The 25,691-nt window shown below is 40.6% G+C and overlaps 1 protein-coding gene across 4 annotated transcripts in view; it reads right to left on the minus strand.

Moving 5' to 3' along the window:
* Positions 1-2,250: 2,250 nt before the first annotated feature.
* The window catches only part of LOC103497512 (uncharacterized), a 65,109-nt gene continuing 41,668 nt past the window's right edge, over positions 2,251-25,691 (minus strand). For 3 of the 4 annotated variants that reach the window (XM_051079570.1, XM_051079573.1, XM_051079574.1), the window contains 11 exons: positions 15,545-15,706; positions 14,938-15,042; positions 14,745-14,855; positions 9,040-9,218; positions 8,308-8,782; positions 7,928-8,035; positions 7,784-7,842; positions 4,992-5,376; positions 3,104-4,612; positions 2,745-2,949; positions 2,251-2,654 (listed from right to left, as the gene is read on the minus strand). In XM_051079570.1, the coding sequence (XP_050935527.1) occupies positions 2,557-2,654; positions 2,745-2,949; positions 3,104-4,612; positions 4,992-5,376; positions 7,784-7,842; positions 7,928-8,035; positions 8,308-8,782; positions 9,040-9,218; positions 14,745-14,855; positions 14,938-15,042; positions 15,545-15,706 (3,396 nt within the window). In that variant the 3' untranslated portion in view covers positions 2,251-2,556. The remainder of the gene's footprint in view (positions 2,655-2,744; positions 2,950-3,103; positions 4,613-4,991; positions 5,377-7,783; positions 7,843-7,927; positions 8,036-8,307; positions 8,783-9,039; positions 9,219-14,744; positions 14,856-14,937; positions 15,043-15,544; positions 15,707-25,691) is intronic. The other variant, XM_051079571.1, reaches the window with a different exon arrangement.

Below are 25,691 nucleotides of genomic sequence, written 5' to 3' on the forward strand. Positions count from 1 at the left end.
ATCTCATGAAAACTAGACCTCAAGCATAAAAGGCAACCTAAATGGAAAATTACTAAACTCTTTATTCTATAAAAGTTTCTTTCCCAGAGACAAAACCAATCCATTTGTATATTATATTACACAAAATTGAGGTATCAAACTATGTGTCTTACTATCTCTGCTATTCTGATTGTTTGTAAACATGTTTCAACATCATGTTTGACATTTATATAACGTGTTAGATCCAATTTTTTTTCTTACAAAGAAGTTTATTACATAATTAAAAGTAACATTTATAAGCTTAATATATCTTTAAGAAAAAAAACAATCTATTGGACAACTATGCAGTTTCTAAATGTTTTCTTTGGTATCTACATTTTACCAATTATTTTTAAAATGGAAACAAATTTTTAAATCTTATTTTTGTTTATGGCTAAGAACTCAATTCATTGAGTTTTCAAAAGCCAAAAACAAAATAATTATTAACTGTCTAAACAAATAGTTACAAAATTAAGTCTAAAGTATCATTTGATTTTCAATTTTTATTTTCAAATGCAGATATTCTATCCCACATAATAACAATGATTCACAATGTCCAACAATTTGAAAAACAAACAAAAATACAATTAAACTTTAAGGGTGCGTTTGAGGAGGAAAAGTGCTATAGAGAAAAGTGCATTTGGGGGAGGGAAAGAGTTAGAGAAAAATGATTATAATAATTCTAGATTATGTTTGGGAGAAGGAAATGACTATACAGTCCTTTCCATGTTTGGGACAAGGAATAAGGCGAGGCAAAAGAATATATTTAATCTCCTTATTCCTTCTTAATCCTTCTCTTTCTTCCTCTCAATTCCCTCTTAAAGTGTGATATTTTTATTATTATTATTTTAAATTAAGAAAATATTATTATTATTATTATTTTAATACTATATTTCAAAATAGAGTTGCCAGATATAATTGATGTTCATCGTTTAACTGCATTCGAAAAAAGAAAACATTTGTTTCCCATATTTCATTTTGTTTCAATGCTATTACGTTGGTCATCGTTCTTTTAAATCGATTGTCAACGATTCATAATTTTTTGATATTGTACTTACAACATCAATTTAAAAAATACATATAATTTCTTTCGCAAGTAATGCATCAATAAATTTTTTGGCACGAAAAGCTTGTGTATAAAATGTTCAAAATTAACATCGTATTTACAAAAGTTAATGAAACATGTTTTCCAATAAAAATTTCAAATTTCGATAAATAAAATATGAATATTTGTATATTGGATTTACGATACAAATTAAAAAAAATACATCTATACGAATTAAAAAAATAATAATAAAATTTTTTAAATCGATTGTTAACGATACGCAATTTTTCGATATTACACTTACAATATCAATTTAAATCGATTGTTAAAGATACTTTTACTAATAGAAGATAAACAATTACAATATCGTACTTATTTGTAGACATCAACAAATACAATAACACACGAGTATCTTAACTTGATTAAAAAACATTTATCTCTCCTAGGTGTGCGGCAAACTATTAAAGAGACTTAAACTTCCTTTCAATTATAATAATTTTACCTTCAAGTGAAGACGACTCCACTTAGGCTCTCTTATAGTTTGAGAGTCCCTTCTCAACCAATAGTACCTTAAAGCTCTACACAAGAATGAACAACTTTCCCAAGTAACTATTCAAACATCAAAATGATCTAGAACAACCTCGAGATCAACAGAACTTTTTTATTCACAATCTCTGAGATTGACACACAACCATGTCCTACGACCACCATACAAACAAAAACTTCAATATAGGATACTAAATGCGAAAACCTAGCAAGCATACAACTTGACCTTAAATAAACACAGCAGAAAAAGAAAACTCGGACTCATTCTAATTATGCAATGGATTTATGTGGAATAAAATGAGTGAAATAACTTTGTAGAAATTTTCCAATAAGGAAGAAATAATCAACAGGATCAACATTTGATCCTAAGAGACATGTAGAACATTTCCTGAAATATCAGGAAATAGCCGAAAGAGCAAAACCAAGACCTTAAACAAGAATTCTATTTCTAAATCTCTCTAACAAATGTTTAAATTTTAAGCTTATAAATCATACCGATAAACTTTTATGTTTTGTTACCCACTTTCATTTCCGAAGTTCTTCTTTTCTTTTTTTTTTCTTTTTTTCTTTTTTTTTTTCTGAAAAATGAGTTTTTAATTTTTTAGAATTATATTCCATTGTTCCCTATTTTCCAAACCACATTTATCTAGTAATGCACTTGTAATTATGTTGAAATTGTACAATTCTATTTCATTGTTCCCTACTGATTTCATCATATAAGTTCGCAACTTGCAATACACGGATCTTGCATTTTCATAATGATTTACTACTACTATTCTAGCTAAAACAATTAGATGCCTATAGAGGAAAAGCCGAAAATATATACAAAGTTACTACAATTTCTCAAATCACTTCTGAAAAAGAGAGATGTAAGAGAATCACGCCTCTTTTGACGAAAATTTGAAATCTCTATATGCTTCAAAACATTCACCTGCAAGGCTCAGTCCTCACAACTTTTCACTCTGCACCAAGCCAGGATAGACAAACGACAGTATCTGCTTCAAGGAATTTACTGATTGTTTCAAGAATGCATGACCCTCAACACCTAAATTTAATGAAATGAGGGGTCAACAGAGAAGAGATTGAAAAATAAATAGTATCAGGATCACCTGCATTATGTAATAATAGATCTTACATTTCAATAATAGTTTGACTTCCCTTGAGAAGTCTTCCACTCGGCCTAATACGGTTCGGATGCCACAAATCTGCACAACACAGTGTTCCAAGTACAGTGTCATCTCCATAATTTGCAACAGCAAACGGCAGAAATTCTGGACATCAATATCAATAGGCTTTGCTTCGGTATCACAGAGATCACAAATGATAGCCATTGCTTGATCCTGTATCATAAACACGGTAAAACATCAGGATCTTGACAGTCGCTAATGTTTTCCAAGTGCTAACAAAGTATAGAAAGAAAAAACTCAAGTGCAGATCACTAAAAATCCAACGTTGAGTTATACTAACAGGCTTTTGCAGCCATGACAGCAATACCTGCAACCCATGTAAAATTTCAGGCATTGGTAGCTCCGGAAAATGTGTGAGGTCAACATAACCCACATCTTCAGCCTTTTGAGCCGCACCCTCAGCTTGTAGGCATAAAAACTTCAAAAGAAGAAATGTAATTGAATAGATATGCATGGCCAGACTATCAGAGAAGTGTGTTGGACAAACTAGATCTGCATTTTCGGTGGTTTGATCCTTAACTATCAAAGACATTGAGGGTGCCGTGAACTCAGGTTTTGATCCGCAAGCGAGAGGTGAAAGAGCAAACCATCCACTTTTGCTGTGGATAAACGATGGTTTCTTGCAATGATCAAACTCCTCTTTGAGATTAGGAGGGCATGTGAAAGGAGCAACCTTCACAGGAGATTCTCCATGGCAATGAGTAACTCGACTAACAAAAGCCAGCATATGTATGCATTTCTCACGCAGCTGGGAATCAATTTCTTTAGTTGCCTTAGCCCAAGAGTTCCTATGTCTTGCTAGCACACACATCAGCATGAGAGTTTGCTCTGTCTCCCTGAGGGCACAGAGAGAAGTTTTAGTTCTTTGAGTCCGTGACCTTTTCTTGTCGTGCTCATCAGGGGAGAAGTCTGGTGCATTGAGATGATAGGAGATCAGATAAACTTTCTCCGAGAAAAAGTAGTTCATTACATTATCCAGAACATCAAGATAAGAACCATCTCCCAAAGATTGCACTACAGCAGTGATAACAGCTAATCCAAGTTTCCAAATTAGTTGGTGATTTTGATTGTCATAGTTGGATTGCGAGCAAATACTGTCATCCAAAAATCGAGTAAACAACAACTGAAGATATGACAAGAGACCAGATGATATGAGCATATTAGCACCTCCCCGTACACGAGCAAGGGTCAAGAAGAACTTCATTAACACAGGGACAGAAGACAAACTTTTTTCATCTTGAAGGTTCAGAAAAAGATGTTGCAGCTGAAGATACTTTTGTAGGACGGGAAGCCATGTCTCAGACGACAAAAATTTTCTTAGTATCAAGTCTAGAGTAGTCAGAGCCAGGGTGCAGTGCTCAGCATTTGTGATAAAGCTAGATAATATAGGTAAAAGACCCAACAATACATTAGAAAACTCAGCCAAGTCTTTTACATGTTCAGAGTTATGTTGTCGATCTGAAAAAGAATTAAGATCATGACATTCCAAAGAAGAAAGAACCAACTTCAGCAAGAGATTAATTGTCTTATGAGCTCCAGCAACCGGTTGGATGCAACTCAACTGTTTAAGACCGGAGCCTGAGGTCTTTAAAATAAGTGCACAAACAGACAGAGGCACAATTTTATCTGCAGATCTGATAAGAAGAATTACCAATTCCAATTGAGCAGTAAGAAAAGAAAGGACACAATTGAAGGCACCCAAACCGAATGCTAATGATTCAATAGTCGCATCGAGATATTTCCATATGTCTGCAATGCAATATCTAACAAGATGATCAATGAGCTTTCTTCTAATTGTAGTCCCTTTCTCCAATGTCTGCACATATGTAGATGTATCATACAAATTAGCAAATAATCAAAAGCAAAAGTGTAGAAATTATATTTTTCTCAAAATTAAAGGCTGAAGGAATGAACGAAACAGACGTGCAATAAAATGAGAGGGAGGCAAATAGCAAGATTGCAATCCTATTTTTGGACTTCAGAGGACAAATAATTATGCGATTTATATAACCAAATTTCTGACAAAATCATGCATTTAGGAATTTGTATCTAGAAAAACAAATAAGAACAAAAGAAAAAAGAGATGATCCGAGTCTAATCAGAAGTCTAGTTTAATTTGTTTATATTTTTTTATTCTTACTATTTGTCTCCAAGTTTCAATTAATGACAAAGTTGTCAGAATGCTCCAAACTTACATCATCGGCCATCAAAGTTAATATGGTTATCAATGCTCTCAAAGCAGTAAGCTTTGATCTGGTGACCAGTATCATTGAGTTTACATCCTCCATGCAACTAAGCATTCTTGCTGCAATCGCCTTAGATTCTTTCCATTCTGAATAATCCCATAGATCTAAACCCAAATCTGCCTGTATATGCACGAGGTCAAACAAGTGTGCATCTTTGATGGCCACAAAAATATCATCCTCATAGTTATGTTTGTGAAAATGGAAAATTTCAGAATCAATAAGGTATAGAGAAAGCTCTCTAAAAGCTCCGGAGCCAATACTACGGCCTTCAAGCTCTCCCTGTAGATGATAATAAAGATCGCTCAAAATCAGATTGTTCAATTCATCACCTCCACTGCACAAGAAAGTAAATGAAGTATGAATGAAAGGAATGAAAATGGAAGAAATAAAATAAATAATAGTAGTAGTAGTAGTAGTAGTAAAACAGAAACAAAGAAACAACAATAAAACAGAATAGGCGTTCAATGAAACATATGTGAAGATACCACACAGATGCATCATTTTGAGTAGCATGAAGATACCATAAAGCTCTCCCTCTACTGTTGGGACAATTGACTTCTTTTTTACATGCTTTGTCCGTTAAAAGAAAGGCTAGAGGAAATATTGAAGTGTTGATAAAAGATTAAACTTACTGTTAAATCAGTAAATGACCTAAAAGCAAAATTTCATAAGTGAAAGCAAAATTTAATATTACAACACTTTCACACTTACCATGTGAAATGAAGGTTGATTGAAGATGTACATTGGCCGCTTGTTTCAGTAGGCTTGCAGATTGAAGATATAATTTCAGATTTTAGCTAACCCTAAAAAGTAAGAAGGGCTGCTATTTACAATCTGCAAGCCTAATGAAACAAACGGCCATTTACATGCACTATGCCACCTAAAACTAAAGAAGAATCAAGAAAACAAATCTTGATTTTACAAAAATAAAAAAATAAAAAATAAAATTCCACCCGCAGTCAATTAAAGAAAATAGTAATCAAAATACAGAAAGACCTTCAACTAATGGTAAAGAGCCTACGTCACAGGCTATGAGAGTAGGAAGTTTTGTAATCGATCTCTAGTAATATCATAGCTTTGGAGTTGATTGGTTATGTTAGTGTTCATATAATTAAATTTATAACTCATCGGCTTAAGCTCGGTCAATTGGTGATTTTACATAGTATTAAAATAGGAGATCACATGTTCAAATCCCTATAAATCATTTACTCCCCCAATTGATTTCAACTAGTTGAGTTTTCTAGTGTTATATGACATATAATTAAATTCACCTTTCACCCAATAACTTAAGCTTTTAGATCAATTGGTGATTTAATATGGTATCAAAACACTAGGATTTTCAACTTCCACCGCTGGATGGATGAAGGCGAATTTAATTATATATCATCTAACATCTAGAAAATTTCAAGCCTAGAAGTGAGAAAGAGCGTTGAAGTGTTAGATATAATTAAATTTACCATAACCCATATGATGTAGGAAGAATAGGGTTAATCTAGCTTAATTTCCTTTTTACCCTTACTCATTATAAACTCTATAAATATGAGTATTTCACCTTTTATCATTCTAATAAAAGATTCACAAGAAATGGGCTCCAAATTGGCTAGTTAGGAAAAAGTAATGAACCAAACCGGACAAGGAATGGGTCGAACCTACAATAATTGGAGTTGGGTCACATGTTGGATTGGGCGAAAAAATGAAAAGGTGAGTTTCGTCCGGGTCGGGTAGGTCAACTTCGAGGCATGAAAAATTGCATGGACACATCTCTTCTTCGCTAGAGAAATCGTAGTTGTAATGCGCACTTGGAAACCAGTTGCAAACAACACCACGTTCATCAAAAAAGCTTCAACGGTGCCTCCCATCACCTTCAACCAACTTCATCATCTTCCCTCAGATCATGTCACAAAATCTCCATGTTTGAGGCATCAAATTTTTATTCCCTTTCCGCTTCCATGCAATCGACTGAAAGTTTGAAATTAGAGCTTTAAGTTCTTTTGAATTCGTTCGCCCATGCTACTGACTTCTTCAATCGCGTTTTCTCTGCTCGAATTCTTATATTTTCTCTTCAGTATAAAAAACCAGTTCGTTCTTGAACTCTTACAAAATGAATTGATAGTTGATCTAAAACTGAGTGAGTTTTCCCAATGAACATTGGATTCCTATTCCTTTCTTTATTTTCTTCAATGCTACAGGATCTAAAACTTTCAGTGAGACATTAAATTTTTTATTTTCATTTTTAGTTCTTGAGTAGGAATCATCCTTTCCTGGTAGTATTCCATAACCAAAAGAGTAACTGGATTCCTGCTCCTTTCTTCAATTTTCTTCTTTCTAATCCTGATTTTAAAGGATTCGCCTCAATATATGTGGGTTATTTGGCAACAAGCACAACACTCAAAGCTCCCTCTTGCGATCTATGTCACCAAGAGTTTTCCAATCTTCCACCAACTAAAATCAAAGTTGGTCTAGACAACTGCTCTGTTAATGAACTGATGTAGCCTCAATAGCCTCGAAGAGTAATCCTCCAAGAATCGAACTTATGAATCTTCTATTGGAATGATAGTGTGCTTCATACAAAATCGAGCTACCACACTAACCTCATTTTATCTATCCATCTCTCAGAATATAACAATAGAAAGAGATCATTGATTAAAAAAATAAATCTTAGTAGTTTAGAAGATCACAATTGTTTAGAAGGCCAATTAAAAATAAATATATAAACACAAAGAAAAGAAACAGTATCCTACCTGTAACCACGCTGCAAATATTGTGATGATAATTCTGCAAAAGCAGGCAAACTGATAAGCTGCAAGAGAAATCACTGCAATTAGAAACTGATCTGAAGCACTTGGAAAACCTTAATATGAGGAAGAAAGACAGAACCATTCAACCTTTTGCAACAGTTCATGGATCTTCCCGAGCATTGAAACTGACAAGCTTCCCCCGTCTCCAGTTGCTAATTTGGACATCGCATGCACAATGAATAAACTGGAAGCAACCTACCATCAAGTGCACGACTTGTTATGCTCAATAGACAGATACAGCAAGGAGCTCTGATAAACATAAGCTCTATCAAAAGTAACATTGGGTGAAAAGGTCATATGTAAGACGAAGTCCAGAAAGTAAAAATAAAATAATAAAATAAAAAAAGAAAGAAAAACGGAAACCAGAACTTGGCGTACGATAGAATTACAGATGTTTTGTTGAAAAAATATAAAGATGTAAGAGATAACAATAAACTGAATGAAATTATAAACTGAATGAAAACCACCTTCGCACGGTGATATGTTTCATTATCAAATTCACAAGAAGCAAGCAGCTTGGTCAGCTTGGCTAAAAGGGAGCCATCACATGCAGCTGATAACATATTCTTGACATCAGAGAGACTCGTGGATAATTTCGAATTTTCACTGCTCACAGCATCGGCAGCTTTGTCCTTTGGTCCAGTCTGTTGTTCTGCAATCGACTCACCATGCAGCATCTTTTTTTGCAGAAAAATGTCATATGACATTGTTTCCACCATGGATGAGAGTGATAGATATTTGTAAGCAGAGTTTAGAGCCTGCATCGCAGCAATAGTTTTGGGGGCACAAGCATCTCCAGAAACGAAGTGGGAAACACCGTCTGTCAATTGTTCCAAAACCTTCTCTGAAGTTTTCATCCTATTCAAAATCATTATAAATGGGCCAGCTGTCTGCCAAAGTGCCTTGATAAAGTTGAGTACATTCAGGTGTATCCGGAGGTTGCTGAAGATAAAAGATCATAATCACATTTAATGTTAAGACAATAGCAATTAATAAAATAAGGAATCTAGCACCCAACAAAAAGGACACGAGACCCAATTTAAAATGTAAAAATAGGAGTAAATCTTTTGATAATCGGGAGGGATTCTTTTAGGGAATGAACCTTTTGGCATGCTTATTGGCTACCTTTAGATATTTTTAAAATGTAAAAATAAGAGTAGTCTTTTGATAATCGGGAAGGATTCTTTTAGGGAATGAACCTTTTGGCATGCTTATTGGCTTCCTTCAGATATTGTAAGAGCGCATCAATAATACTTGATTTCTCCAATCCTGATGAAGCTTGCAAAGAATCTTTAGTTTGATGAGTCCCACCACCACTGACATTTAGTTGGCCATTCAAATTTTCCTTGCTAGCTAATAAAGTAACAAGGAAAGAAGGCTGTAGAGAGGAAGCATGAAAAAACAAATACCAAATCAGAATAATGCTACCGAGGTATGTGCTCAAAAAAATAAAATAATAAACCCCCAATGTATTCGGTAACAACAACAATGGTCTAAAAAGTTCCAACAAGAATGTGTGCCCACCAACACTACTTTTTTATTTTTGAAAAGGAAACACACTTTTCTTTGAAATAATGAAAAGAGACAAAGTTTCAATGTACAAAGTACAAAGAATTTAGTACATGGGAGGACCAACATGCACGCTCAGACATCTCACTAAATTGACACCCCTTAGCACCCTCATCACAACCAAACAAAATACATGGAAAGAAACAAGAGGAGAGCACCAGGCCTAACAAGGACCAATAATCAACACTAATTACAAACAGCACTAACAATTCATCCACACAAACTTGCCGGAAATATTAATTGGGAAGGGAAAAGTTCTATATTTTTAGGTTTCTTACATATACTCTTTTAGTTATGGAAATTTCGGAGAAATATTAGAAAGAACCATAAAATACTAAACAAATAATATAATTTTTTAATTTAAAACAAATCAAGAGGGAGGCAACTTAAATTTACAACTATTAGGGGAGAAGGTCTCAAGGAAATCAGACTTATGCATGTCGCATGCCGGAAAGAAATCAGGCCAAAAATGATAATTGTGTATTGTCAATTTACTTCCATTATATAATTTCAAAGGTAGCTCCACGAGCACCACATGGAGGCCAAAATTTGACGATATCCCAGCACTCCTCTGATTTAACACAATACCTACCAAAATTTTCTGATTCCTCTCCAAGCAAATCCTCTAAAGGATAGCAAAGACAGTGCTGGACCAAGTCATTTTAGCTAGGCCACCAAGGGGATCTACATCTAAAAGATCAAGGATTGCAGCATCTTAGGCCAAGCATCAGCAAAGAAGCAGATGTCTAATAACATTCCATCTTTTTCCTAAATAAATAAATACCATTCCTTCTTCTTTTGTCATCCTTCTTTGTACTCTACCCCATGTACTTACGATTCTTTGAAGTGATGATCCACATAAAACTACTATCTTCTTGGGGATTCTGGCCATCCAAATCAACTCAATAAGCTCAGGGCGTCCAACCATAAATTAGTCTATGAAAGTTTGGGAATTACAGAGCCAACCATAAAGAAACCAGATCTTGAGATCGTTACAATAAATAAAAAAGCTAATAAAATTTAAAGAATTCGAAAGGAAATAGATTATTTGGTAATCCTAGTGTTTCTTTGGCATAGTCAGGTAATTTTCCTCACGCCATCTCTTGCATAAACTCATCTCCATGGGTTATAGATTCTGGAGCCTCTAATCATATGATCAATTCCACTTCCTTATTTGCAGCTTACTCCCCTAGACATTGCAATGAAAAAATTTGCATCGCCGATGGTAGTTTCACCTCTATTGTAGGAAAAAGAACTATTCCTCTTACTACAAAACTTACGTTGCATTTTGTCTTTCATGTTCCAAAATTAGCTTGCAATTTGTTACCTGTTAGTATAATCTTTAAGGATACTAACTGTCGTGTTGTCTTCTGTGATACTCATTGTACATATTAGGATCAGCACTCGGGAGAGACGACTAGATGTGCTAGGATGAGTGGTGGTTTCTACTACTTTGATGAAGTTTCAACTAGTCATAAACAAGTTCAAGGTTTGAGTAGTGTTTGTTCTTCTTCTGTTAAAGAAACTATAATACTTTTTCATCGTAAATTAGGGAATCCTAATTTCTTTTATTAAAGTATTTGTTTCCAAATTTATTTAAAGATCTTGGTTGTTCATCAATACGAAAGTTGCATTTTTGCCAAACATCATCAATCCACTTATTTACCCAAACCTTACAAGGCTCTTCACCTTTTTCCTTAATTCACATAGATGCTTAAGATTCGTCTAAAGTTTTAACACACAATGTTAAGTGTTGATTCGTTACCTTCATAGATGATCATACTTGTTTAACCCGTCTTTCTTTGTTGACTAACTAGTCAAAAGTAAAAAAGGTTTTCGTTAGATTTTACAATATGATTGAAACTAAGTTCTTAAGAAGCATAGACACCAACACGCAACACGACGACACGTTATTTTTCAAAAAAGTAGGACACGACACGTTAGAGACATGTTAATTTTTTAATAAAAAAAATTAAATATATGTCATGCATATAAACATATTTTCATGTTTGACAGTCATTCTTGAGTTTTGTTTTGATAGTTTATGTTGATGATATCGTTCTTACGTGCAATGATAAGACAGAACTGACTTTCGTTAAGAAAAAATTATTAGATGATTTCCAAATCAAAGATTGAGGAACTTTAAAGTACTTCCTAGGGGTGAAGTTTGCCAAGTCCAAAATTTGCATTCTTGTCAATCAAAGGTATATATTCTTGTCAATCAAAGGTATATTCTTGATCTGCTAAAAGAGACAGATTTCTTGGTTGCATGGTAGCAAAATCTCCCATTGAGAAAAATCTGAAATTGGAAGTTGCAACCAAGAATGAGATAAAAGAAAGAGAAAAGTAACAGGACACTAGATAGGAAAGTAGTGGATTATTAGTAGAAAATGAAGATGGTTATTAATGGGGGCATATTAGTAAATAGTTAGTAAGTTAGTTAGGTCTTTTTGTTATAAATAGCAGGAGAGGGGTTAGTGTGAAGAAATCTATAGAAAGATTTCCTTGTCAGGGAACCTTGGGAGAGTCTAGCCCTCTCGAAAAGTACTTGTTCTTATGATCTTCTAGTATATATTTCATATTTGAATGTTCTTTAAGTGTTATAGAGTTCATCCTTTCTTCTTAATAATCGTTGTTAGGTGAGATCCTAACAGCATACTCCAGGATCATCTCACTTTGATGCAGTTTATAGAATTCAAGGATATTTGAAAGGTACTCCTCAAAAAGGCATATTGTTTCAAAGACATGATCATCTCAATGTTGAAGTTTACACTAATGCTATTTGAGTAGGTAGCGCAACTGATAGAAGATCCACTTCTGAATATTGCTCCTTTGTAGGAGGAAATCTAGTTACTTGGCAAAGTAAAAAACAGAGTATGGTTGCAAGAAGTAGTGCAAAAGCAAAAGCAGAAGATTGTTGGAAGAATTGAGATTCACAAGGACAATGCCCATGTGCATTTACTATGATAACAAGGCAGCAATTTCCATTTCCCATAATTCAGTCTTTCATGACAGAACAAAACATATTGAAGTCCATAAACACTTTATAAAGGAAAAGTTCGATACGGGAGTAATATGCATACCCTATCTTCCGACAACATAACAAATTACAGATGTGTTAACTAAAGACCTTCAAAAGTGGCAATTCAACAAATTGATTGATAGGCCGACAATGATAGATATCTTCAAAACACCTTAAGGGGGAGTGTTAATTATTTCCCTTTTAGTATTATATTTTATTGTATTGGTTGTATTATATTTGCCAAATTTATTTTTTCGTTCTTTATAATGGGTTCTTCTATTTTAGAAAATCTTTCCCTCCTTGTGAAACATACAAGAAATATATTATTTTGGCATGACTCAATCTACAATCTCACTTTCGAATATGTTACTTAAACGTAAATTCCAGCACTTATCCTCCTCTTCCAACCTGCAATGGTGAATCCAACATACTTCGGATTTCAAAACTCTATAAGGCTAGTATAATTATCTAGGAAGCACAAACATCGACACGTGAAAACGACCTACCAACGATCACAAAGGAGAAACTACGAAAGAACCAAAGCAACAAAGTATTGGAACATTAGTAAAGAACTTAATACAAAGAAAATATAAGCACTTTGACGAAAAGTGTCCACTTCGGACTGAAATTTTGTATTCCACATGCTTCAATCTGAAAGAAGGAGAGGAACTCCAAGAAGAGGCAATCAGCTATTTCAAAACTATCCAACCCCAATAATTCTTTGCCCAGAGTTCTTTGTCCTCCATTGATAATCATTAAAACAAAGACAAAACATCCAAATATATAACTTTTAATCTAACAAACATCAATTGGAAGACTTTGCTCTCTCCTGCATGTGAAAAAATAACTTCTCAGAAAGACAAACAAAGGTTCAAAAAGTTGGAGGATTGCAATCAACAGTTAAAATATCAAACAAAGACCAGACCACAATCAGCAACTATAGACTTCAAATGAAAACGAATATCTGTGGACATCTTTTCAACTTTCTGTTCTTCCTCGAATTGAAATAAAGCACTAAAATCGGTCTCTAGAAGCTCAAAATGACCCTGCGTCTCAAGCTCCACTGACTGCTCAATGAGCCAATTTCTCACTACTGACACTAAAAGGAGAGTTAAAAGAAGACTCACCCATCTTTTTCGAGGGACTGCTCGGGGTAATGCACGGTATACCTCTAGAAAACTTCTTAGATTTAGGCAAAGAAAAAACAGAATGCTTGAACCGTAGAGGAAGAAGAGAATGTGAAGTCTACCCGATAGAAGGGGTTGGAACAAGTGGTTTGGTGCAGTTAACTTCCAATAAGTCAGGGTTCAAATCAGAAAACAATGAAATGCCTTTATCATTAGTGCTTGAATTGGAAGCTTTATCTTGCATAGTACAACCTGGCCAATTAATGCAAACATGGGAATCTGAAGCCTGTGAGATTTGGGAAGACCGTTGCGATGCTTTGGGATTTAAACTATTGTGGTAGGGTTTAAAAGAAATCGGGAAAACCAAGCAACTCTTGTATTGGCTGTGTTTAGCCCCTAATTGGACTTTATTGATTGTTTGGTCCTTTATTTTGTTGGATATGATGAGGGTGCTGAGGGAGTATCAACCTAGTTGACAAGCCTAGGTACACCTCATGATCCTTGTTCGGTTTATTTTGTTTGCTCGTTGTATTATCCTCCTGTACAATGAGCTTTTGTCTCATTGTTTATCAATAAATGAGGTGATTGGTGCTAAGGGGTGTCGACCTAGTTGAGAAGTCCAGATGCGCCTCCTGATCCCTCAAGGTTACCTATTTTAGACTTCTTTATTACTTTCATTGTATAACTCTCTTGTACTCTAATTACTTATTAATAAAGAAATTTGTCTTCATTTCAAAAAAAATATAAATGGGGTTGTTTCCTTTCCAAAAAAAAAAAAAAGAAGAAGAATGTCTCCTTCTAAAAAAAGAACTTTGTTTTGAAAACCAACTTCCGACTAACCTCTCCTTTAAACTGACCAAATGACACTAATTTAGTCAATCGGATTGGTTTTCAAAGTTCTTATGAACGCCACTAGTCTTCTACATAAAAGAAAAACTGTCTACTAATAAACAAATAAACCTTACAAACATAGATGATAAATATACACATATTAGCACACCTTATAACAAAAATATCAAGAAAACCCAAGAAGTTTAAATTGAAGTAAAAACAAGAATAAAGGATACATTATGACCTCCCGGGTATTCGTTATAAGAATACACAAGGATGCAAATCTACTTAAAAATGAATTCATATGTTATCCCCAATGTCTATAACCACAAAATAAGTAGGTACGATAACCAACCTGATAAAGTGCTGCCGATGTCAACATGTTAACTACAGCAACAAAGAGATCTTCGTTCGACACAGATTTTTTAAGAAGTATGCACTCAATTGATTGCCTCAACTCTGCTATCTAAAGCCATGAGAACAAAAAAAACATCTCAATAGGAAACAGAAATCATCAAGTGGAAACAGCTCAAGATGGAGTACTATACTTGCTCATCATCAAGACTAAAGCATGCACTAGACAAATGGGGTTGCAAATCGTCTGTTATAAAAAATAACATAGATAGTACCCTTGCTGCACCGACTTGTACTCTCTGCAGAAATATCACAACCAATAAATCTTTGAGACAGAAAATAAACAACGATAAAAATAATAAAAACTAACGGGAAAAGAAATCTCAGTCATACTCATACGTTTCATGATTTCAATTAATTGAGCATAAGGTGTAATGGAAAATCTAGGCTATAAGCAGATTAAAGAACTGCTTTTATACTTGCAATAACATAATAAATGATCTCAAAGTTCATTTGACTATTAGTTGACTAATGGACGGATGATTTGGCAATGAAGTTTCCAAGAATACTTCAATGAACTGAAATTAAAAATAAAAAAAAGAAGCTAAACATTTTCGTTGATGTGATAAAAATAAGCTAATTGTCAAAATATACAAGCTCCCCTAGGGAAAGAACAAATGCAATAAAAAACAATAAAAACTAGGAAACAGATAATATCATGATAAATGAAGATAAGACTACAAGAAGGATAAATGAAAAGCTCTCAATTAAGACCAATATTTGGATTTCGATAAAGATCACCATCATGAAGTCTTCGCACAAGATGGTTTGAATTGACCAATCGATGCATACCACATTTCGAAAATAAGATAACAAAGAAATGACCGCTGCTGCTATAGGAATGGGTTTTGTTTTCAATGATATCACTGCTTGATGAAACACGGCAGGTGCAGCAGACGAATCCTGAAATGAACATGTCAGTCATACATCCAATCTAACCAGTTTCTAATTAATCAAGCACAACAAATTTATGATATTAACTTGGAACTTATAGAATATAATGAAAAAAAATAATAGATTTCTTAATAGGTCTACCACTAAGCTCAATTGCATTTCAAAATAAGCAGAAGGAAATTGAAAAATAGAAGTGGTAAAAGAATGTGAATAAGCACCATCAAATGGCTGAAGCATCATCCATTCTAGAGTCTGTTTTAAGTTTTATCTTCCTTCTCTGATTTTAGTTACGAATTTCTTAGGGGCTGTTTTGTTCACCAACTCAATGTTTGGTCACCCACTTAGTTTTTTAGTTGGTTATTACCAACTCACCCAACTAAACAGGTTTCTTCTTTCCCCCTATGTTACCAATGACTCCACTTGCCCTACACGAAACTTTAGCAAATACCACTGCCTTGGTCCAGTGCCATGCTCTAGCAACAAACTCTGACAACCTCTAGCGATCAACTTAGGCCATAACTGTAACGCCCCAGTAGATTTGAGTTCCATTGTTCACCTCAAGAGTATTTTATTTTTTAAAAGTGGTTATGAAATGAGATTTATTTTGACTTACACTTAATTAAGGTTAAAATTTTCCTTGGTTGGGTATTTAATTGTTGAGGTTTAAGGGTGAAATAAATTAATTAATTGTGAAGCAACAAATTAATTAATGCCTTGGAAAGGGTCAATGGTGGCCTTAATGAAGAGAGAGAGAGGAGAATTGCCATTGGACTAAAGTAGAAAAGAAATTAATAATAAAAGGAGAAAAGAAAGTAAATTGGTGTGGATTTTATTTTATTTTATATTTTTTTTTTTTTATTATTCTTTTATCCTTTTAAAAGGGGGGCATTGGGAGGCGTGAAACTCATCACCTTCCCAAGAAAACCCTAGCCCCACTTTGCTCCCACCATAGCCGCCGCCACTCTCCGCCGCCGCCGCACGCCGCCGCACGCCACCGCACGCCAACCCTCGGAGCCGGCCGTAGTAGAGACGAACCACCATCCCAGCCGCGCCGCGTCTGCAAGCCGAATCCGGAGCCGCTCTTCATCCGCGCAGCCGAGCGCCGTATCTGCAGCCAGCCACGCCGCGCCGCGTAGATCCGACGCAGCGCAGCCGGAACTCGTCGAGACAGCCGAAGCCAGCCAGCCGCGTCGCTCCGATCGAAGCCGAAGGGAGCCGCTTCGATCCGCGCACAGCCGTCTCCCGCAGCCGCCACTCGAAGCCGATCCGCCGCGCGTGCCTCCAGCCGTCGAAGCCGAACCCACGTTTCGGCCGACGCCCGAACCCGAAACCGATCCGCGCCCGCTCGCCCGAAACCGACCCGCGCCCGCTCGCCCGAAACCGAACCCGCTCCACGCTCGCGCACGCCCGCTCCGAGTCGCAAGCCGAGCCCGCGCGCGCGCCCATCCCACGCCACGAGCCGCGCCGGTCTGCACCACAAGCCGCGCCGCGCCGCCTGCACTGCAAGCCGAGCCGCGCCTCCTTGCTGACGCGAGCCGAGCCGCACGCGCAAGATCCTTGCGCCAAGCCGAGCCGAGCCGATCTCTGTCTCCTTCCAGCCGAGCCGCCAAGCCTAATTTGGCTCCTTCCACCTAATTTTTGGTAATTAAATCAATTATTTTGGCATTATCCAGTAAGATTCAATATTTTGGGCACTAGTTAATTTAATTTGGAATTAAATTGGATCATTTTTCCTTAAGGGACGTCTTGGACCAAGTAACTGCTGCAGCGGGGGATTTCTTCAGTAGGGGCTTGAGCACTGCAATCTCCTTCTAGGGTAAGTCATTTCGAATGAGTTTTGAACCGTTAATCGTGGGCGACCTAATTACGAATTTTGGCATATTAAACAGTTAGGACCTCGTCACTTGGAAAGCGTACTGCCTCGCGGTTAGGACTCGTCAAGTAAATCTCCAGGTAAGAGATTCTACTACTAGCTCCACGCTTAGAAATATGAGATGATGTATACTCCAATTTTGCATGTTGGGGATTGGACGGTACGATGCCTGAAATCAATGTTAGTATGATGTAAATGACGGTATGGCTATACTATAGCCTGTTATGTGTGGCGAGAGCCGTTATAGCTATACGACGAATGTCGAGACGGAGAGGGCAGAGATGATTTATATGATATGTTATATGCTGATGCCATGTGTATGTATACTGCACTTAGGGTACCTGTTAGCTTGATCTGTTAGAGTCGTACCTGCATGGGTGTCCTTCGGGATCACCACCTATTGAGGACTGTGTGGTCCGACGGGACGCCAGTCTAGCATGGATATAGATATGACTCGAGTGACTCGACGGGGTCCTCGCATCCCGACTGTCCTAGGTGTCCCTCGGGGCACCGAAGACCAGAGTTACGTTCCTACGGGAGCGCATGATTGCACGTGTTCGGGAACGTGCCAGAGATGGGGTACCAGTTATCAGGACTCTAACAGGAAGTTAACAGGCACCTAGTGGGACTAGTAGTGGGTCCCTTACTGAGTATTTTTATACTCACTCTCTTCGTTTTATGTTTTCAGGTAGAGGACGGGGCAAGGGCAAGGGCAAGCTGGCGAGCGACCCGAAGTGAGACCGTGGAGGGCCATAGGGACTACCGCTTCCGCTTATTCTTATTTCAGATTTTCGCATTTGAATTTGAGTACTTTACATCACTTACCATCTTTTATGTAGATAGGGCCCGAGTAGGATTTCAGATTGCTTTTACATTTCTGCATGACTACCTTGTTTGAATTTTATAAATAAAATTTCTTAAGCCGTATTCGTTTTGAAATTTTTTCATGACTTAAACCACTTGTTCTATATTGGTAATGACTTCGATTCAGTATAAGGAGTTGGGTCGTTACAGTTGGTATCAGAGCACAGTGTTTTAGGTTCTGTAGACTGACCTACGATGTAAGTCATTTTTTTTTGTTTTGGTTTTACTTCACCCTATGGCTATACGGTCCTTCGGCACTCGCCAGGTATGTCTAAAGCCTTGCTAATGTTAAGATTACAATTTTGCCTGAATAGTCTAAGACCTAGATATAGGGTGTTAAGTTCTCGTGGTGAAAAGTTTGTTGGTGAATTTTAGGGAGAATGCCGCCACGTAGGGGTGCACGCCGAGGAGGTGGTAGGGGAGGCAGAGGAGCCGGTCGTGGCCAGCCGGAGGCGCCACCTGTTGCACCGGCAGTCGACCCAAACGCACCGGTCACCCAGGCGGATCTCGCCGCGATGGAGCAGCGTTATCAGGACATGCTGCAAGCTGCTTTGGCGCCCTTCCTTGCCGCCCAGCAGAACCAGGCCGCCCCTGCTCAGGCCCAGGCCGCCCCTGTTCCGGCTCAGGCCGTCGCTCCTCCAGCCCCTGAGGAAGCTCAACCAGTACCAGTTCAACTGTCGGCCGAGGCGAAACACTTACGGGATTTCAGGAAGTATAATCCCAAGACCTTTGACGGATCCATGGACAACCCCACAAAGGCCCAAATGTGGTTGACGTCCATAGAGACTATTTTCCGGTACATGAAGTGCCCAGAAGACCAGAAGGTGCAGTGTGCAGTCTTCTTCTTGGAGGACAGGGGCACCGCCTGGTGGGAGACCGCTGAGAGAATGCTGGGGGGCGATGTCAGCAAAATAACTTGGGAGCAGTTCAAGGAGAACTTCTATGCTAAGTTCTTCTCTGCAAATGTGAAGCACGCCAAGCTGCAAGAGTTCCTAAACTTGGAGCAAGGCGACATGACGGTGGAGCAGTACGACGCCGAGTTCGATATGCTGTCCCGCTTTGCTCCCGATATGGTAAGGGATGAGGCTGCCAGGACGGAGAAATTCGTTAGAGGACTCAGGCTAGACCTTCAGGGCATTGTCAGAGCCCTCCGCCCAGCCACGCATGCTGATGCACTACGTATAGCACTGGATTTGAGCCTGCCTGAGAGAGCCGATCCGTCTAAGGCCGCCGGCAGAGGGTCAGCCTTGGGACAGAAGAGAAAGGTGGAGACGCAGCCTGACGTAGCACCGCAGCGAACACTGAGGTCAGGAGGTGTCTTCCAGAGACACCGACGGGAGCTTGCAGCAGCCGGGAGGACTCTGAGAGAGCTACCCGCTTGTACTACCTGCGGGAGAGTCCACGGAGGTCGTTGCTTAGCTGGAAGTGGAGTCTGCTTCAGATGTAGACAGCCGGGGCACACTGCTGATGTGTGTCCTCGGAAACCCTTTGAGACGACACCGCCCCAGCCTTCTGCTCCCCAACAGGGGAGAGTTTTCGCCACCACCCGGCAGGAGGCCGAGCGAGCTGGCACAGTGGTGACAGGTACGCTCCCAATTTTGGGGCATTATGCTTTTGTGCTATTTGACTCTGGGTCATCCCACTCGTTTATATCCTCCGTTTTCGTTCAGCATGTGGGTTTGGAGGTAGAGCCTTTGGGTAGTGTTTTGTCGGTTTCTACTCCATCTGGGGAGGTCCTGTTGTCCAAAGAACAGATAAAGGCATGTCGGGTAGAGATAGCGAATCGTATGTTAGACGTGACCTTGCTAGTGTTAGACATGCAGGATTTTGATGTGATACTAGGCATGGATTGGCTGTCAGCCAACCATGCAAATATAGACTGTTTTGGCAAGGAAGTTGTCTTTAACCCTCCCTCCGAGGCTAGCTTCAAGTTCAGGGGGCAGGCATGGTATGTATACCCAAGATCATCTCAGCCATGAAGGCTAGTAAACTGCTCAGCCAGGGAACTTGGGGCATCTTGGCAAGCGTAGTGGATATTAGAGAGCCAGAAGTTTCCCTATCGTCTGAACCAGTGGTGAGGGAGTACCCCGATGTTTTCCCAGACGAACTCCCAGGACTTCCGCCTCCCAGAGAAGTAGACTTCGCCATCGAGTTAGAGCCGGGCACTGCCCCTATCTCGAGGGCCCCTTACAGAATGGCTCCAGCCGAGCTAAAGGAGTTGAAGGTCCAGTTACAGGAGTTGCTGGACAAAGGCTTCATCCGGCCCAGTGTGTCGCCTTGGGGAGCCCCAGTATTGTTCGTGAAGAAGAAGGATGGGTCGATGCGCCTTTGTATTGACTACCGAGAGCTGAACAAGGTGACAGTCAAAAACCGCTACCCCTTGCCCAGAATTGACGACCTGTTCGATCAGTTGCAGGGAGCCACTGTCTTTTCCAAGATCGACCTGCGATCAGGCTATCACCAGTTGAGGATTAGGGACGGTGACATTCCCAAGACGGCCTTTCGATCGAGGTACGGACATTACGAATTCGTTGTGATGTCTTTCGGCTTGACTAACGCTCCTGCAGTATTCATGGATTTGATGAACAGGGTGTTTAAGGACTTTCTAGACTCGTTCGTCATAGTCTTCATTGACGACATCCTCATTTACTCAAAAACTGAGGCGGAGCACGAGAAGCACTTACACCAGGTTTTGGAGACCCTTCGAGCCAACAAGTTGTATGCCAAATTCTCCAAGTGTGAATTCTGGTTAAGGAAGGTGACGTTTCTTGGCCACGTGGTTTCCAGTGAGGGAGTTTCAGTAGATCCCGCAAAGATTGAAGCGGTGACCAACTGGACTCGACCGTCCACGGTTAGTGAAATTCGAAGTTTTCTGGGCTTGGCAGGTTACTACAGGAGGTTCGTGGAAGACTTCTCACGTATAGCCAGCCCGTTGACCCAGTTGACCAGAAAGGGAACCCCTTTGGTCTGGAGCCCAGCATGCGAGAGGAGCTTTCAGGAGCTCAAACAGAAGCTAGTGACTGCACCGGTCCTGACAGTGCCCGATGGTTCGGGAAACTTTGTAATTTATAGTGACGCCTCCAAGAAGGGACTGGGCTGTGTCCTGATGCAGCAAGGTAAGGTAGTTGCTTATGCCTCCCGCCAGTTGAAGATCCATGAGCAGAACTACCCTACCCATGACTTGGAGTTGGCAGCTGTAGTCTTTGCACTGAAGATATGGAGGCACCATCTGTACGGTGAGAAGATTCAGATTTACACCGACCATAAGAGCCTGAAGTACTTCTTCACTCAGAAGGAGTTGAACATGAGGCAGAGGAGGTGGCTCGAGTTGGTGAAAGACTACGACTGCGAGATCCTATACCACCCAGGCAAAGCAAATGTAGTGGCTGACGCGCTGAGTAGGAAAGTGGCACATTCAGCAGCGCTAATCACCAAGCAGACCCCCTTACTCAGAGATTTTGAGAGAGCCGAGATTGCAGTCTCAGTAGGTGAGGTTACCGCACAGTTGGCTCAGTTGACAGTTCAGCCAACCTTGAGGCAAAAGATCATTGCTGCTCAGCTGAATGATCCTTACTTGGCAGAGAAGCGTCGCGTGGTAGAGACAGAGGAAGGTGAAGACTTCTCCATATCCTCTGACGGTGGCCTTATGTTTGAGGGACGCCTGTGTGTGCCGGAAGACAGCGCAGTTAAGACGGAGCTTTTGACTGAGGCCCACAGTTCCCCGTTTACCATGCACCCTGGGAGTACGAAGATGTACCAGGACTTAAGGAGTGTCTATTGGTGGAGGGGCATGAAGAGGGATGTGGCAGACTTTGTCAGTAGATGCTTGGTGTGCCAACAGGTGAAGGCACCTAGGCAGCATCCAGCAGGGTTGTTGCAACCCTTGAGTGTGCCAGAGTGGAAGTGGGAGAGTGTGTCGATGGATTTTATTACGGGACTGCCCAAGACCCTAAGGGGCTACACGGTGATCTGGGTTGTGGTTGACAGACTCACGAAGTCGGCCCATTTCGTGCCAGGGAAATCCACTTACACTGCCAGTAAGTGGGGGCAGCTATATATGACAGAAATTGTGAGACTACATGGAGTACCCGTATCCATCATTTCAGACAGAGACGCCCGTTTCACATCGAAGTTCTGGAAAGGACTTCAACTTGCATTAGGTACGAGGTTGGACTTCAGCACGGCATTCCACCCTCAGACTGATGGTCAGACAGAGAGATTGAACCAGATTTTGGAGGACATGCTGCGAGCCTGCGTACTAGAATTTTCAGGAAGTTGGGACTCCCATCTGCATCTGATGGAGTTTGCCTATAACAACAGCTACCAGGCTACCATCGGTATGGCACCGTTCGAGGCTCTGTATGGCAAGTGCTGTAGATCCCCTGTCTGCTGGGGCGAGGTTGGAGAGCAGAGGATGCTAGGCCCCGAGTTAGTGCAGACGACCAACGCAGCCATACAGAAGATCCGAGCTCGTATGCTGACAGCCCAGAGCAGACAGAAGAGTTACGCTGATGTACGACGTAAGGACCTCGAGTTTGAAGTGGGAGATATGGTCTTTCTGAAGGTTGCACCCATGAAGGGTGTTCTGAGGTTCGCGAAGAAGGGGAAGCTGAGTCCACGCTTCGTAGGGCCGTTCGAGATATTGGAGCGGATTGGCCCCGTGGCGTACCGCTTGTCGCTACCCCCATCTTTTGCTGCAGTGCACGACGTATTCCATATCTCCATGCTGAGGAAATATGTCGCAGACCCAACACATGTGGTGGACTTCGAACCACTGCAGATTAGCGAGAACTTGAGCTACGAGGAGCAGCCTGTCGAGGTCTTGGCAAGGGAGGTCAAGAAGCTTCGCAGTCGAGAAATTCCACTGGTCAAAATCCTTTGGCAGAACCATGGAGTGGAAGAGGCTACGTGGGAGAAAGAAGAGGATATGAGAGCCCAGTACCCCGAGCTGTTCGAGGATTAGAACTTTCGAGGACGAAAGTTTTTTTTTGGAGGGAAGGTTGTAACGCCCCAGTAGATTTGAGTTCCATTGTTCACCTCAAGAGTATTTTATTTTTTAAAAGTGGTTATGAAATGAGATTTATTTTGACTTACACTTAATTAAGGTTAAAATTTTCCTTGGTTGGGTATTTAATTGTTGAGGTTTAAGGGTGAAATAAATTAATTAATTGTGAAGCAACAAATTAATTAATGCCTTGGAAAGGGTCAATGGTGGCCTTAATGAAGAGAGAGAGAGGAGAGTTGCCATTGGACTAAAGTAGAAAAGAAATTAATAATAAAAGGAGAAAAGAAAGTAAATTGGTGTGGATTTTATTTTATTTTATATTTTTTTTTTTTTATTATTCTTTTATCCTTTTAAAAGGGGGGCATTGGGAGGCGTGAAACTCATCACCTTCCCAAGAAAACCCTAGCCCCACTTTGCTCCCACCATAGCCGCCGCCACTCTCCGCCGCCGCCGCACGCCGCCGCACGCCACCGCACGCCAACCCTCGGAGCCGGCCGTAGTAGAGACGAACCACCATCCCAGCCGCGCCGCGTCTGCAAGCCGAATCCGGAGCCGCTCTTCATCCGCGCAGCCGAGCGCCGTATCTGCAGCCAGCCACGCCGCGCCGCGTAGATCCGACGCAGCGCAGCCGGAACTCGTCGAGACAGCCGAAGCCAGCCAGCCGCGCCGCTCCGATCGAAGCCGAAGGGAGCCGCTTCGATCCGCGCACAGCCGTCTCCCGCAGCCGCCACTCGAAGCCGATCCGCCGCGCGTGCCTCCAGCCGTCGAAGCCGAACCCACGTTTCGGCCGACGCCCGAACCCGAAACCGATCCGCGCCCGCTCGCCCCGAAACCGACCCGCGCCCGCTCGCCCGAAACCGAACCCGCTCCACGCTCGCGCACGCCCGCTCCGAGTCGCAAGCCGAGCCCGCGCGCGCGCCCATCCCACGCCACGAGCCGCGCCGGTCTGCACCACAAGCCGCGCCGCGCCGCCTGCACTGCAAGCCGAGCCGCGCCTCCTTGCTGACGCGAGCCGAGCCGCACGCGCAAGATCCTTGCGCCAAGCCGAGCCGAGCCGATCTCTGTCTCCTTCCAGCCGAGCCGCCAAGCCTAATTTGGCTCCTTCCACCTAATTTTTGGTAATTAAATCAATTATTTTGGCATTATCCAGTAAGATTCAATATTTTGGGCACTAGTTAATTTAATTTGGAATTAAATTGGATCATTTTTCCTTAAGGGACGTCTTGGACCAAGTAACTGCTGCAGCGGGGGATTTCTTCAGTAGGGGCTTGAGCACTGCAATCTCCTTCTAGGGTAAGTCATTTCGAATGAGTTTTGAACCGTTAATCGTGGGCGACCTAATTACGAATTTTGGCATATTAAACAGTTAGGACCTCGTCACTTGGAAAGCGTACTGCCTCGCGGTTAGGACTCGTCAAGTAAATCTCCAGGTAAGAGATTCTACTACTAGCTCCACGCTTAGAAATATGAGATGATGTATACTCCAATTTTGCATGTTGGGGATTGGACGGTACGATGCCTGAAATCAATGTTAGTATGATGTAAATGACGGTATGGCTATACTATAGCCTGTTATGTGTGGCGAGAGCCGTTATAGCTATACGACGAATGTCGAGACGGAGAGGGCAGAGATGATTTATATGATATGTTATATGCTGATGCCATGTGTATGTATACTGCACTTAGGGTACCTGTTAGCTTGATCTGTTAGAGTCGTACCTGCATGGGTGTCCTTCGGGATCACCACCTATTGAGGACTGTGTGGTCCGACGGGACGCCAGTCTAGCATGGATATAGATATGACTCGAGTGACTCGACGGGGTCCTCGCATCCCGACTGTCCTAGGTGTCCCTCGGGGCACCGAAGACCAGAGTTACGTTCCTACGGGAGCGCATGATTGCACGTGTTCGGGAACGTGCCAGAGATGGGGTACCAGTTATTAGGACTCTAACAGGAAGTTAACAGGCACCTAGTGGGACTAGTAGTGGGTCCCTTACTGAGTATTTTTATACTCACTCTCTTCGTTTTATGTTTTCAGGTAGAGGACGGGGCAAGGGCAAGGGCAAGCTGGCGAGCGACCCGAAGTGAGACCGTGGAGGGCCATAGGGACTACCGCTTCCGCTTATTCTTATTTCAGATTTTCGCATTTGAATTTGAGTACTTTACATCACTTACCATCTTTTATGTAGATAGGGCCCGAGTAGGATTTCAGATTGCTTTTACATTTCTGCATGACTACCTTGTTTGAATTT

Source organism: Cucumis melo, chromosome 11, assembly GCF_025177605.1.
Source record: "Cucumis melo cultivar AY chromosome 11, USDA_Cmelo_AY_1.0, whole genome shotgun sequence".
In the NCBI taxonomy this organism is placed as follows: domain Eukaryota; kingdom Viridiplantae; phylum Streptophyta; class Magnoliopsida; order Cucurbitales; family Cucurbitaceae; genus Cucumis; species Cucumis melo.